Source organism: Myxocyprinus asiaticus, chromosome 47, assembly GCF_019703515.2.
Source record: "Myxocyprinus asiaticus isolate MX2 ecotype Aquarium Trade chromosome 47, UBuf_Myxa_2, whole genome shotgun sequence".
Taxonomy (NCBI): domain Eukaryota; kingdom Metazoa; phylum Chordata; class Actinopteri; order Cypriniformes; family Catostomidae; genus Myxocyprinus; species Myxocyprinus asiaticus.
Window position 1 is genome coordinate 630,001 of NC_059390.1, and position 13,618 is coordinate 643,618.

The 13,618-nt window shown below is 36.3% G+C and overlaps 1 protein-coding gene across 1 annotated transcript in view; it reads right to left on the minus strand.

Annotated features, from left to right (window-relative positions):
• LOC127436440 (synapsin-3-like) overlaps positions 1-13,618 on the minus strand; it is a 116,059-nt gene that overhangs the window by 97,131 nt on the left and 5,310 nt on the right. Inside the window, exon 2 of the mRNA XM_051690585.1 lies at positions 1,977-2,378. Within this exon, the coding sequence (XP_051546545.1) occupies positions 1,977-2,359 (383 nt within the window). The 5' untranslated portion in view covers positions 2,360-2,378. The remainder of the gene's footprint in view (positions 1-1,976; positions 2,379-13,618) is intronic.

Here is a 13,618-nt window from a genome sequence, read left to right on the forward strand (position 1 = left end):
CAACATTTGTTGCCTAATATTGATCACCACAAAAATTAATTTTCGACTCGTCCCTCCTTTTCTTCAAATGTGTGTTCCAGTGAGACACTTACAATGGAAGTCAATGGGGTCAATCTGTAAACATTAAAATACTCACTGTTTTAAAAGTATAGACACAAGACATAAACAATATGTGTGTTAACATGATTTTACTGTGATTAAATCACTTACTAACCACATCTGTGGAAAGATACAGACAATTTTACAACTCCGTTGCCATGACGACGTAATGCTGTACACTCTAAAACCCTATAAACAACCATTTAAACAACTTTACAGCTCAAATAATCCACAAGTTTTAACTGAAGAATTAATGTAAGTGCTTCTATATAATTATAAGCGTCACATTTCTGTCTTTAAACCCTCCAATTATTGACCCCATTGACTTCCATTGTAAGTGTCTCACTGGAACACAGAACCCGAAACAAGACCCGAGATATGTAATATTGTCGGGGTTTTTATTTTCTCTTCCATAAATCACATTTTTATGATTATTTCATATCTATGTAAGTTTACTATCATAGGATATATATTTCTAGTACTTCAGTATGTTCATACAAATAAATATTATAGTACATCATGTTGATTTTCTGTGTGACAGTGGTGAATTATCATTATCTCATATGTGTGTACACATACATATTATACATGTTATTTTTTACTCAAGGTGGCGCTGTTGTTTCAGTGATTGACCTGATTTACATTTAACCTATTTGATGAAGAAACAATGTGGAAGTAAACTATAGCAGGTTTAACACATGAACAGAATAACATTTGTCATTTGAGTGTACTAATGAAATTATGTAAAATGTGCATCTATTTAGTGCCTGAGAAAATACATATGTGTAGATTATGTGTAGATTATGTGTAGCTCAATATGTGTTTGACAGCCAGTTGCGTCTTGTGAAATTTCAGTGTGGAAGTAAACTATAGCAGGTTTAACACATGAACAGAATAACATTTGTCATTTGAGTGTACTAATGAAATAACTCAATAGTTGTGTTTAGGGCTGTCATGATTATGAAATTTGGCTGACGATTAATTATCAAAACAATTATTGCACATATGACTATTAATTGTATCTTTTAGGGCTTTCACGATTAATTGCCATATTTCATATTTAACTTTAAAGATATGTGATTTCCTTTTAAGACTATAAAAACGTATAAATTACATGAAAAATAATGTTTTAAATATCAAAATATTTCTAAATATCTTTTTGGTCAACTTTAGTTTTGGTCAGGTTTACATTAACAGTTTTGGAACTCCTGTATTTTATGCTATATATTTTTATTAAAAATGGAATTTTTTAAATATTTGTTTATATTTATATTTTGTTTTATATTATGTAATAGTGAAATATTTCTGTCCTAATTTCTTCAGTTTCACACGTTATTTTAACGGTCTTTGATTAAACCCACGAGCCCTTATTTCTCATGAAAACTTTGAGATTTTGTTTCATCATTTTATCACTCCACAGAAACAGAGTAAGCGTGCGTCGTCTCCTCTGTGTCACTGCGTGTCATTAACACTGCGTGTATAAAACCCGCTATGACCAGAAACATTTGCCATTACACAATCGTTTAAAGTGAAGCCGGAGCGCTTTGCGTTCACTATCAGTTTATATTTGTATAAATATTTCGGTATATAGGGTTAGGGTTAAATAAGCGATTCACACGCTCTTCCGGACAGGAGCTGCTGGTTGACATCTGCGGTGCAGCTCAGTGACACTCATATGACACACAAATGCGCCGTTGACAACATTTATCCTATATATTCGCTTAAAATTCCCTTATTTGGGCATTAAAATGTGATTGGAATTTGAAGTGCACAATAATCGCGGTTGTCTCAAATAATCGCAGTTAGATCAAATAACCACGATCAGATGATTATTTAATAATCGTGATCAAATTGTATTCTGGTTTCAAAGTTCTTACCAGTCTGTATGAGGGTCATCGATGACCAGCAGGACTTTGGGTTTGCGTACTGCAGGTTTAGCTGCAGCGACTGATGCAGCGGCCGCCACGGCCTCAGCGTGTGCAAACGCTTTAGCTTGAACTGCGCTGGCGATCTGAGCCGTTTTCACCACGCTGGAGAACGAGCTGAGGAACCCTCCTCCAGACGCCGCAGCCGGGGCCTGCTGGTTCTGCTGGGGCGGTTGAGCTGGTTGGTTCTGTTGGGCTGCCGGCTGCCGGCGCTCAGTGGCCGGTGAGGCTGGCGAGCTGGTGGAACTGGACGATCTCTGCAGGTCCATCATGTAGCTGTTGGGCAGATTAGCTACAAAACTGCTGTCTGACAGACGCCTGCGCAGGTAATTCATGATGAAACTGGTGATTAATCTGACAGAGAGAGAGAGACAGAACAAGGGGACAGGTCATATTATTATACACAAGGTAGGCTATTTTTAGTTACAGAATTTCAGTATAACTAAAGTGCTGACTTCACATTTAATGATGTCGAGGCCCAAATTCTCTTTACTTTTCAATTATCTCAATACAATAATTCCACTAAGTACACATGACTGAGAACACAACACATTTTAAAATGGAGTTTATTAGGTCTTAAGATGTCAGCATCATGATTTTATTTTTACACAGAGATAGATAGATCTATTACTAAAATCAGTTGACTTAAGCACCTCTTGTTGCTTTATATGTCAATGGCGTGAGTCCAAAAATGGGAAAAAACACTTTTTTATGTTGTTTTTTCAAAGTTTGAGTGTGTATAACTTCAGAAGTTTTAAAGATATCTTAATATCCTTTTAGATTCTGCTTCAGAATAAGATTTTCTTTTTGTATCATTATTTTTAAGGCCTTATATGATTAAATCCCAGAGATGCAGCATTCAGAACGTGGCTTCATCAAGAAATTGTTCAATTTTACCAATTTTCAATGGTCGAAAACTATGATTTTGGAGCAAAACTACAGGTCAAAAACTAACCTTAGGAAGGTGTCAGCATCATGATTTTATTTTTACACAGAGATAGATAGATCTATTACTAAAATCAGTTGACTTCAGCACCTCTGGTTGCTTTATATGTCAATGACGTGAGTCCAAAAATGGGAAAAAACACTATTTTTGTGTCGTTTTTTCAAAGTTGGAGTGCCTGTAACTCCAGAAATTTTAAAGATATGTTAATATCCTTTTAGATTTTTGTTCAGAATAAGCTTTTCTTTTTGTATCTTCATTTTTAAGGCTCTATATGATTAAATCTCAGAGATACAGCGCTTACAACGTGGCTTCATCCAGTAATTCTTCAACTTGATCATTTTCAATGGTCGAAAACTATGATTTTGGAGCAAAACTACAGGTCAAAAACTAACCTTAGGAAGATGTCAGCATCATGATTTTATTTTTTCACAGAGATAGATAGATCTATTACTAAAATCAGTTGACTTAAGCACCTCTTGTTGCTTTATATGTCAATGGCGTGAGTCCAAAAATGGGAAAAAACACTTTTTTATGTTGTTTTTCAAAGTTGGAGAGCCTATAACTCCAGAAGTCTTAAAGATATCTTAATATCCTTTTAGATTCTGCTTCAGAATAAGCTTTTCTTTCAACTTTTCAAACTTTCTAAGATTATTTTTTTACCTGTAATTTTCTTCCAAAATCATGGGCAAAACATTTCCTGTACAAGATAATGAATTACCTAGTCAATATTAATCTACGTCATTTAATATTTTTGGCTTTCTATTATCATTTATGTTTCATCCAGTAAAAAACAAATATATATATAATATAAAAAAAATAACACATTTAAGCCGGGGACCTCTTGTTTATTATATCTCAGTTTATTATTATTCATGAAAACTTTTTGAATAAATAAATTATCCAAAATTATAGAACTCAAGGGTGAAGCTGCACGAATAATCGTTAAAAGATCACAATCTCGATTCAAACACACATGCAATCTACTCTGCAATCTAAATGACAACGATTTAGTATGTTATCGTTTCAGTGGCATGCCCTATTTAAGACGGTCAAATTAAATTAGAAAACTCGCTTCGAGATGCGTTTTTAAAGGCTGAAGTTCTTTTTAACATGATATGGCTTCTAAAAAACAGCGCTTCTGCATGAGATGCTGAATAAACTAGGAAATGCCTCTGCAAAAGTGTCAGTCTAGTGCAGTGGTTCCCAAACTGCAGGGTGCCGCAAAGACTGGCTAAGCGTGCCACGAAATCTCTGCTCAGTTCAATATTTTAATAGATACTGATGCTAACAGTATCAAGCTGTGACTCAATTTGGTAGACCGTTTGATTGGCTGGCTACTTTAAAACGCTCACATGCATACATCTGCCCGTGCGCTCATGTCCTGTGATGAATGCAGTTACGTATGTGAACAGCCAAATGCTCCGTTTTAGTTCAAATGCAATATATAAGCAGACGGGACAAAAATCATATGTTTCAAAATACTGGATCTGTGCGATGTGTAAATGCAGTCTAACACACCTGCTGCTCTGAATGAGTATGAATATCTAATAATCACACAGTAAAGACTGTCAATAATTTAAGTAGTTTTATTTTGTATTAGATTACTTTTTTAATGTCTTTATATGATTTTTATATAAATATAAACATTTAAAAATGTAACTGTAAAACTGTAAAAATTGCTGCTGTAATTGAAAACTTAAAGCACTGTTTCCTCTGATCTCTATTTAATTACTGGGTCTTTTATTTGCTTATTTATTTACCAGTGCAACACCAAGTTAACATAGAATTGTTTATGAAGTTTTTTCCTTTCGTTTTGCTTATTAATTCACTTTAGAAAGTTAGAATATGAACAGGCTAAATCCTTTTGTTATGCACTTTAGTTGAACACTTTTGCACTTTTTTTAACAGGAATGTATTTATTTATTTTTGCAATAAAAACACGGTGCTGTTTGGTTTATAATGTATTAGTCACACCCTCTTGTGGATTTAGAACTTTTCGAGACATAATGATTAACAGTTTACACTTCCTACTTTTTTTATCGCGTTTTTCAAACAGACTAAAGCAAAGAACATTTTGTCAGGACCTTTATTAAATTACTTGTTACTTGTTACTGCTCAGGTTTTTAAATCACTTTTATTATCTTTATTTTAAGCACAACAATCGTGATTCTCGATTCATCCCGAATCGTGCAGCTCTACTCAAGAGTCAAAAAGCTTCAGGGAGAAAATGTTCCATAACATTAATTTGATGACTAAGTCATTAGATCTTTCCACATCCAGTCATTTAATAATAAATGTCTCATTAGAATTATGGGAGTTTTACTGTTGGCATAAACAACTAACAGACATGATTACTTTGAGTCCTAACGGAGCAAAGCTCTACAGCAGAGCACATGTCATTTTTATTTGTATAGCGCTTTTCACAATATTAGTTATTTATGTGCAGTGAAGTCATGGTTTAAAATGAGTAAACTAAGTAAGTGTTAAGGTCAAGTGTTTAAACAAAGATTTTGTATGAACTGTAAGATTAATGACTAATGTCTTTGAAGTTCATCCTGGATTAACTGCAGAAGTTCACACTGATGCATTGTCCTTTGTTAGTTGACTGATGAAGGGTTTTATTGGCAATTAATTGATAGTCTATGTATTCCATTATAAGAGTGTAGTCCATCAATAGACAAAGGTGATGCAGGCAGAGATCAGTGAGGTGCATCACAGTTCAACCGGTCGGTAATTTCGGTGAGGTTCAGTGAGGTCCATCCTAAATCCAAGGTTCAGGCAGTGGCAGATGAAGTATCCGATGTCTTACAGTTGGAGTTGGCATCAGTTCATCCTCTGAAGTCCATCGTAATAGACTGAAGTGATGTCTGGCTGGCACCGGCTGCATTTAGTCATCATCACTCAGAGACACGTAGCAGTGGAGTCCGACACCAAGCAGAAACGGAGCTGGATCTGACCGGTTCTGATGACCTCGGGTTGAGACATGGAAACAAATAGAATAATATTAGCGTAGCTGCCATTCGATTTATTGCAGAGTTATAGATCATGATGGATGTTTCTGGTTCTGGCAGACCTAACTAAAGCAGCCTAATTGTGAGTTGATGGATAAATTAGGTGTATGTCTGGTTAAATATATGAGTCTTTAGTCTAGACTTAATCTGAGTGAGTGTGTCTGCATCTCGAACAGTGTTAGAGAGACTATTCTACAGTTTAGGAGACAAATAGGAAAAGGATCTACCTCCTTTTGTGGATTTTGATATTCTAGGAACTATTAACAGGCCAGAATTTTGTGATCATAATGAACGTGATGGAATATAGTGTGACAGAAGGTCACTTAAGTACTGTGGAGCTAGACCATTCAAAGCTTTGTATGTAGTTAACAGAATTTTAAAATTAATATGAAATTTAACAGGAAGCCAATGTAACGATGATAAAATGGGGCTAATATGATCATATTTATTGGTTCTCGTCAGCACTCTGACAGCTGCATTTTGAACCAATTGAAGTTTATTGATCTTGCTGGACATCCTCCCAGTAATGCATTACAATAATCTAATCTTGAGGTCATGAACGCATGAATTAGTTTTTCAGCATCAGCAACAGAGAGCATGTGTCGTAATTTAGTAATATTTCTGAGGTGGTAGAATGCTGTTCTACAAACATTGGTAATTTGATTTTCAAAGGACAGATTGGTATCAAATATAACACCTAAATTCTTCGCTATAGAAGACGATGTAACAGTACATCCATCGAGAGTCAAATTATATTTTAGCGGCTTATTTTTAGAGGTTTTTGGTCCAATAATTAGTACCTCTGTTTTGTCGGAATTGAGTAGAAGGAAATTTCTGGTCCAATCTTTGATTTCACTGATACACTCTGCTAATTTGGAGAATTGTGAAATTTCATCAGGTTTAGAAGAAATATAAAGTTGAGTATCGTCGGGATAACAGTGGAAACTTATTCCACGATTCCTGATATTATCTCCCAGGGGAAGCATATATAAGGAGAAAAGCAGAGGCCCTAAAACTGATCCCTGTGGCACTCCATACTTTACTTTTTTTTTTATTTGACAATTCCTCATTTACACAGACAAAGTGGTAGCGGTCTGCTAAATAGGACCTAAACCATGCTAATGCAAGTCCACTAATGCCAACATAATTCTCCAGCCTATTCAAGAGAATGTCTTGATCTATCGTGTCGAAGGCAGCACTAAGATCTAAAAGCACTAGAAGAGAAATGCAGCCGATCAGATGATAAGAGCAAGTCATTAGTAACTCTGATAAGTGCAGTCTCTGTACTGTGATGGGACCTAAATCCTGACTGAAATTGTTCATATATACTATTTCTCTGTAGAAATGAACATATTTGTGAGGACACTACCTTTTCTAGTATTTTCGACATAAACGGGAGATTTGAAATCAGTCTGTAATTAGCCAATTCTCCAGGATCAAGCTGTGGCTTCTTAATAAGTGGTTTGATAACTGCCATTTTAAAGTTTCTTGGGACATGTCCTAAAGATAGTGAGGAGTTAATAATATTAATAAGAGGTTCCGAGATTACAGGGAACACCTCTTTTAAGAGCTTAGTTGGTATTGGATCTAACATTCATGTTGTTGCTTTTGATGTTTTGATAAGTTTTGTAAGCTCTTCATGACCTATGACAGTAAAGGATTGAAGTTGCTTGTGAGGAAAATTATGAGACACTGTTTTCTGAGGTACTGTGACAGATGACTGCATAATTTCAATTTTATTTCTGATTATTTCAATTTTATCAGTAAAGAAATTCATGAAGTCATTACTATTGTGCTGTGATGGAATATCTGGTTCAGTTGAGGCTTTATTCCTAACCAATTTAGCCACAGTACTGAATAAACACCTAGGATTGTTGTGGTTATTTTCTGAGTTTGCTAAAATATGCTGACCTGGCAGCTTTTAGTGATCGTCTGTAGTTACAGACACTATCCTTCCATGCACCGTGAAATACCTCAAATATTGTATTCTTCCACTTGTGCTCCATTTTCCGAGCTGCTCTCTTGAGAGCATGAGTGTGATCATTGTACCATGTTTCGGGGCTTTTTTAATTTTTTTTAATTGAAGGGGGGGGCGACACTATCAAAAGTGTTAGAGAAGACTGTATTTATATTTTCTGTTATTACATCAAGTTCTTCTAGACTTTTTGGCTCACTGAGTATATGAGATAAATCTGGAAGATTATTAGTGAAGCTATCTTTAGTGGTCGAAAGAATAATTCTACCTGAAGGACAGTGTGGTGTAAATTGAGTGATATTAGCTGATCGCAGCAAACATGAATAACAATTTTAGAAAATCTACATTTAACATTAGACAGCATTTGAAAATTTTATCTGATGTCAGACGCTCGAGCCCCAGAAATGCATTTAACAATGGTGGCTGGAGTCTCTATTTCCACATTCCTTACAGTAGAATCACCAATGACCAAGGCTCTTTCAACATTATTCTCAGTGGGTGCATCACTGAGTGGGGAGAATCGATTGGAAACCCAAACAGGAACGGGAGAGTGGTGTCGCTTTGCTGAGCGAGTATACCACAGAGACGTCACCCAAACGCCCTGCTGCGGGGGCTCTACAGCTGGAACCAAAATGTGTGTGTTGCTCACTGTACTTCCCGCATCCGAAAGAGTATCTACCGGCTTCTCTTTCTCACTGACCTCCACTAGCGTTCGGATACATGTCTGTAACTCATTAACCTTTTCTGTCAGCCTGACTAATTCCTTACATTTATCACACGTGAATCCCTCACTGCTGACGGAAGAAGCTATAGTAAACATGTGGCATGCATTGCAGGAAGAAATAACATGAGAGGATGCCATGACTTACCACAACTGTTTGTTGTTGTTGTTGTTGTTGTTATGGTTGTTCATGAGCAGTGAGGGTTTGAGATCGATGTGGTTCCTGATCAGCAGTGGTTTGAGATTGATGCAATAATTCGTGTAAAACACAGAGGAGAAAACAAATCCACGCAGTCGAGACGCGAGATTTAGACAAGCAGTGGAAAAAAGAAAAGAAAAAAATAGAGAAAACGGGTGCGCGCAGTAAAATACACGGTTGAAACTGTAGAAAAGTGGAAAAACCCGAAGCACGCGGTAAAATGGCAGAGGATAAAACAATGAATGTATAAGAATAATAATAAGCTATGCTAAGCAGGCTAGCAAGCTACAAACACTCATCTACAAATCACATCTAATAATGTCTGAAAAGAGACACTGTTCAGAGAATAAGTGTAAAACAAAACAAAAGACAGTTCTTACATAACGAATGGTTCACATGTGAGGTGGAGCTCTGGAGGAGTTTAGAGATGGAAGGAAGAAATAAATGAAGTGACACAGAGAGCGAGAAGAGTGTTAAATCACAGTCCTGCAGATTAAACCGAGTGTCAGGGAGGTTTTGCATACGGCTCGTTCTGATCATATGAAGAATAGAGTGATTAAAGACTGAACATAAAACAGTTCACTGACAATCTACACGCTGCTGTGATGGTGGATTTAAGGACATTAAAAGCCGATGTGAGTCATTCTTTTGAAATGATCTCTCCTTTCGTAGCTTAATATGCAGAGTCATCTATGTAACTAAGTAAGCCATTTGTAGGTTGATTTCACCTAAAAGTGTAACGCTGTGGTACTTTCAAACCTTCTTTCCACACAGATGTTGAGATGGTTTTGTTCAGTGTGTGCTGTGATCTGCAGTGGTGTGTCCTGTCAAATATAACGATTGTGTTCAGAGCACTGCTGACAATTAACCCAAGAGCACAGCACTGCGAGAGGAGTATCTCACTGTCACTGTACATGAACTGTTAATAATCACACACAGAGTCCAACGAGAGCCAACCAGACCTTCTGCTCTAACAACATTGGCCTTATTCTCCTCAAGCTTTGAAAAGCTCTGACACGCTGAACACAAGCTAAGGATCAGGCACTGTGTTACTGCTGACAGAGGAGGACTACTGAGAGAATAGAACAGAATGCAATCAAATAGAACATAAATTATAATAAACAAAACAGATTAGAACACAAGAATAAAACAGAACACGAAAGAATAGAATGCAACACAGCAGAAAGCAATAAAACAGATTTAAACACATTAGAATGGAATAGAACAGAACAGTATAGAATAGAATGTCATAGAATAGAAGAAAAGGCAGTGTGAGAATATAATGATGGAAAAGAAAACTAAAGAATAGAATGCAACAGTAAAGAATACAATAAAAGAGAATAAACACATTAGAACAGAATACAACAGAATATAATGGAACAGAATACAATACAATAAAATACAATAGAACCAAACACAAGAAAATTCAACACGATAGCAGAGAACAAAGCGCAATAAAAATAAAACAACAGAATAGAATAGAACCAAATGGAATTTAACATAATAGAACAGAACAGAGTGCAATGAAAGAATAAAACAACAGAATAGAATAGAACAGAATGGAATAGAACACAATAGAATAGAACTGTGTACAATGAAAGAATAAAACAATAGAATAGAATAGAACAGAATGGAATAGAATAGAACACAATAGAACAAAACAGAGTCCAATGAAAGAATAAAACAAATGGAATAGAAAACAAAATAATAGAATCAAACACAATAGAAAACAGTAACACAGAACAAAGTGTAATAAAAATAAAACAATAGAATAGAATGGAATAGAACACAATAGAACAGAACAGAGTGCAATGAAAGAATAAAACAAATGGAATAGAAAACAAAATAATTCAATAAAATAGAATCAAACACAATAGAACACAGTGGAACAGAACAAAGTGTAATAAAAATAATAAAACAATAGAACAGAATGGAAGATAATGGAATAGAATGGAATAGAACAGAACGCAATGTAAATAAAACAATGGAATAGAAAACGAAAGAATAGAATGCAACAGAATAGAATTCAATAAAATAGAATCAAACACAATAGAACACAATAGAACAGAGCAGAGTGCAATGAAAGAATAAAACAATAGAATAGAATAGAATAGAACAGAACTGTGTACAATGAAAGAATAAAACAATAGAATAGAATAGAATGGAATAGAACACAATAGAACAGAACAGAGTGCAATGAAAGAATAAAACAATAGAATAGAATAGAATAGAACAGAACAGAGTGCAATGAAAATATAAAACAACAGAATAGAATAGAACAGAATGGAATAGAACACAATAGAATAGAACTGTGTACAATGAAAGAATAAAACAATAGAATAGAATAGAACAGAATGGAATAGAATAGAACACAACAGAACAAAACAGAGTCCAATGAAAGAATAAAACAATAGAATAGAATAGAACAGAATGGAATAGAATAGAACACAATAGAACAAAACAGAGTCCAATGAAAGAATAAAACAATAGAATAGAATAGAACAGAATAGAATAGAACACAATAGAACAAAACAGAGTGCAATGAAAGAATAAAACAATAGAATAGAATAGAACAGAATGGAATAAAACACAATAGAACACAATAGAACAGAACTGTGTACAATGAAAGAATAAAACAACAGAATAGAATAGAACAGAATGGAATAGAATAGAACACAATAGAACAAAACAGAGTGCAATGAAAGAATAAAACAATAGAATAGAATAGAACAGAATGGAATAGAACAGAACACAATAGAACAAAACAGAGTGCAATGAAAGAATAAAACAATAGAATAGAATAGAACAGAATGGAATAGAATAGAACACAATAGAACAAAACAGTGCAATGAAAGAATAAAACAATAGAATAGAATAGAATAGAATAGAATGGAATAGAACACAATAGAACAGAACAGAGTGCAATGAAAGAATGAAACAATAGAATAGAATAGAACAGAATGGAATTGAATGGAACACAGTAGCACAGAACAAAGTGCAATAAAAATAATAATAGAATAGAATACTGTCGAATAGCTGTCTCTTTTCAGATATGTTATTGATTATGGTGGATGTTTCTGAGTAGTGTATAATGATGATCTCACTGTCAGGTCTGCAGTGACACGACCAGTAGCTCATCACTCAAACACTGTAAACATTTGGAGCTGTGCATGTTTTGGCAGTGTTGTGAAACACTCCCACATGCGTTCAAACATCACTTTCAGCATGTGAAAACCAACATATCAGTTGCTAAGCAACCGCTTCTTATTTTAATACTTCAAGACTCTGCTTCAAACCTACTTCCACCCAAGCAGGAGTACATAAGAGCGGACAGCTGAAACTATGTGGAGTTGATTGACTTTATGATTGACTTTGAAATCTATTAACACAGAGTGCGTAATATCAACACTTTGCACTTCTCTATGTACACTATATTGCCAAAAGTATTCGCTCATCTGCCTTTAGACGCATATGAACTTAAGTGACATCCCATTCTTAATCCATAGGGTTTAATATGACGTCGGCCCACCCTTTGCAGCTATAACAGCTTCAACTCTTCTGGGAAGGCTTTCCACAAGGTTTAGGAGTGTGTTTATGGGAATTTTTGACCATTCTTCCAGAAGCGCATTTGTGAGGTCAGACACTGATGTTGGACGTGAAGGCCTGGCTCACAGTCTTCGCTCTAATTCATCCCAAAGGTGCTCTATCGGGTTGAGGTCAGGACTCTGTGCAGGCCAGTCAAGTTCTTCCACACCAAACTCGCTCATCCATGTCTTTATGGACCTTGCTTTGTGCACTTGTGCGCAGTCATGTTGGAACAGGAAGGGGCCATCCCCAAACAGTTGGGAGCATGGAATTGTCCAAAATCTCTTGGTATGCTGAAGCATTCAGAGTTCCTTTCACTGGAACTAAGGGGCCAAGCCCAGCTCCTGAAAAACAACCCCACACCATAATACCCCCTCCACCAAACTTCACAGTTGGCACAATGCAGTCAGACAAGTACCGTTCTCCTGGCAACCGCCAAACCCAGACTCGTCCATCAGATTGCCAGATGGAGAAGCGTGATTCGTCACTCCAGAGAACGCGTCTCCACTGCTCTAGAGTCCAGTGGCGGCGTGCTTTACACCACTGCATCCGACGCTTTGCATTGCACTTGGTGATGTATGGCTTGGATGCAGCTGCTCGGCCATGGAAACCCATTCCATGAAGCTCTCTACGCACTGTTCTTGAGCTAATCTGAAGGCCACATGAACTTTGGAGGTCTGTAGCGATTGACTCTGCAGAAAGTTGGCGACCTCTGCGCACTATGCACCTCAGCATCCGCTGACCCCGCTCTGTCATTTTACGTGGCCTACCACTTCGTGGCTGAGTTGCTGTCATTCCGAATCGCTTCCACTTTGTTATAATACCACTGACAGTTGACTGTGGAATGTTTAGTAGCGAGGAAATTTCACGACTGGACTTGTTGCACAGGTGGCATCCTATCAAAGTACCACGCTGGAATTCACTGAGCTCCTGAGAGCGGCCCATTCTTTCACAAATGTTTGTAGAAGCAGTCTGCATGCCTAGGTGCTTCATTTTATACACCTGTGGCCATGGAAGTGATTGGAACACATGAATTCAATTATTTGGATGGGTGAGCGAATACTTTTGGCAATATAGTGTATTTGTATCACAATTAACATAAAATCATTTCTGCAGAGCTACGTGCCCACTAGAAGCCTGTGGTCGGCTAAGGAACA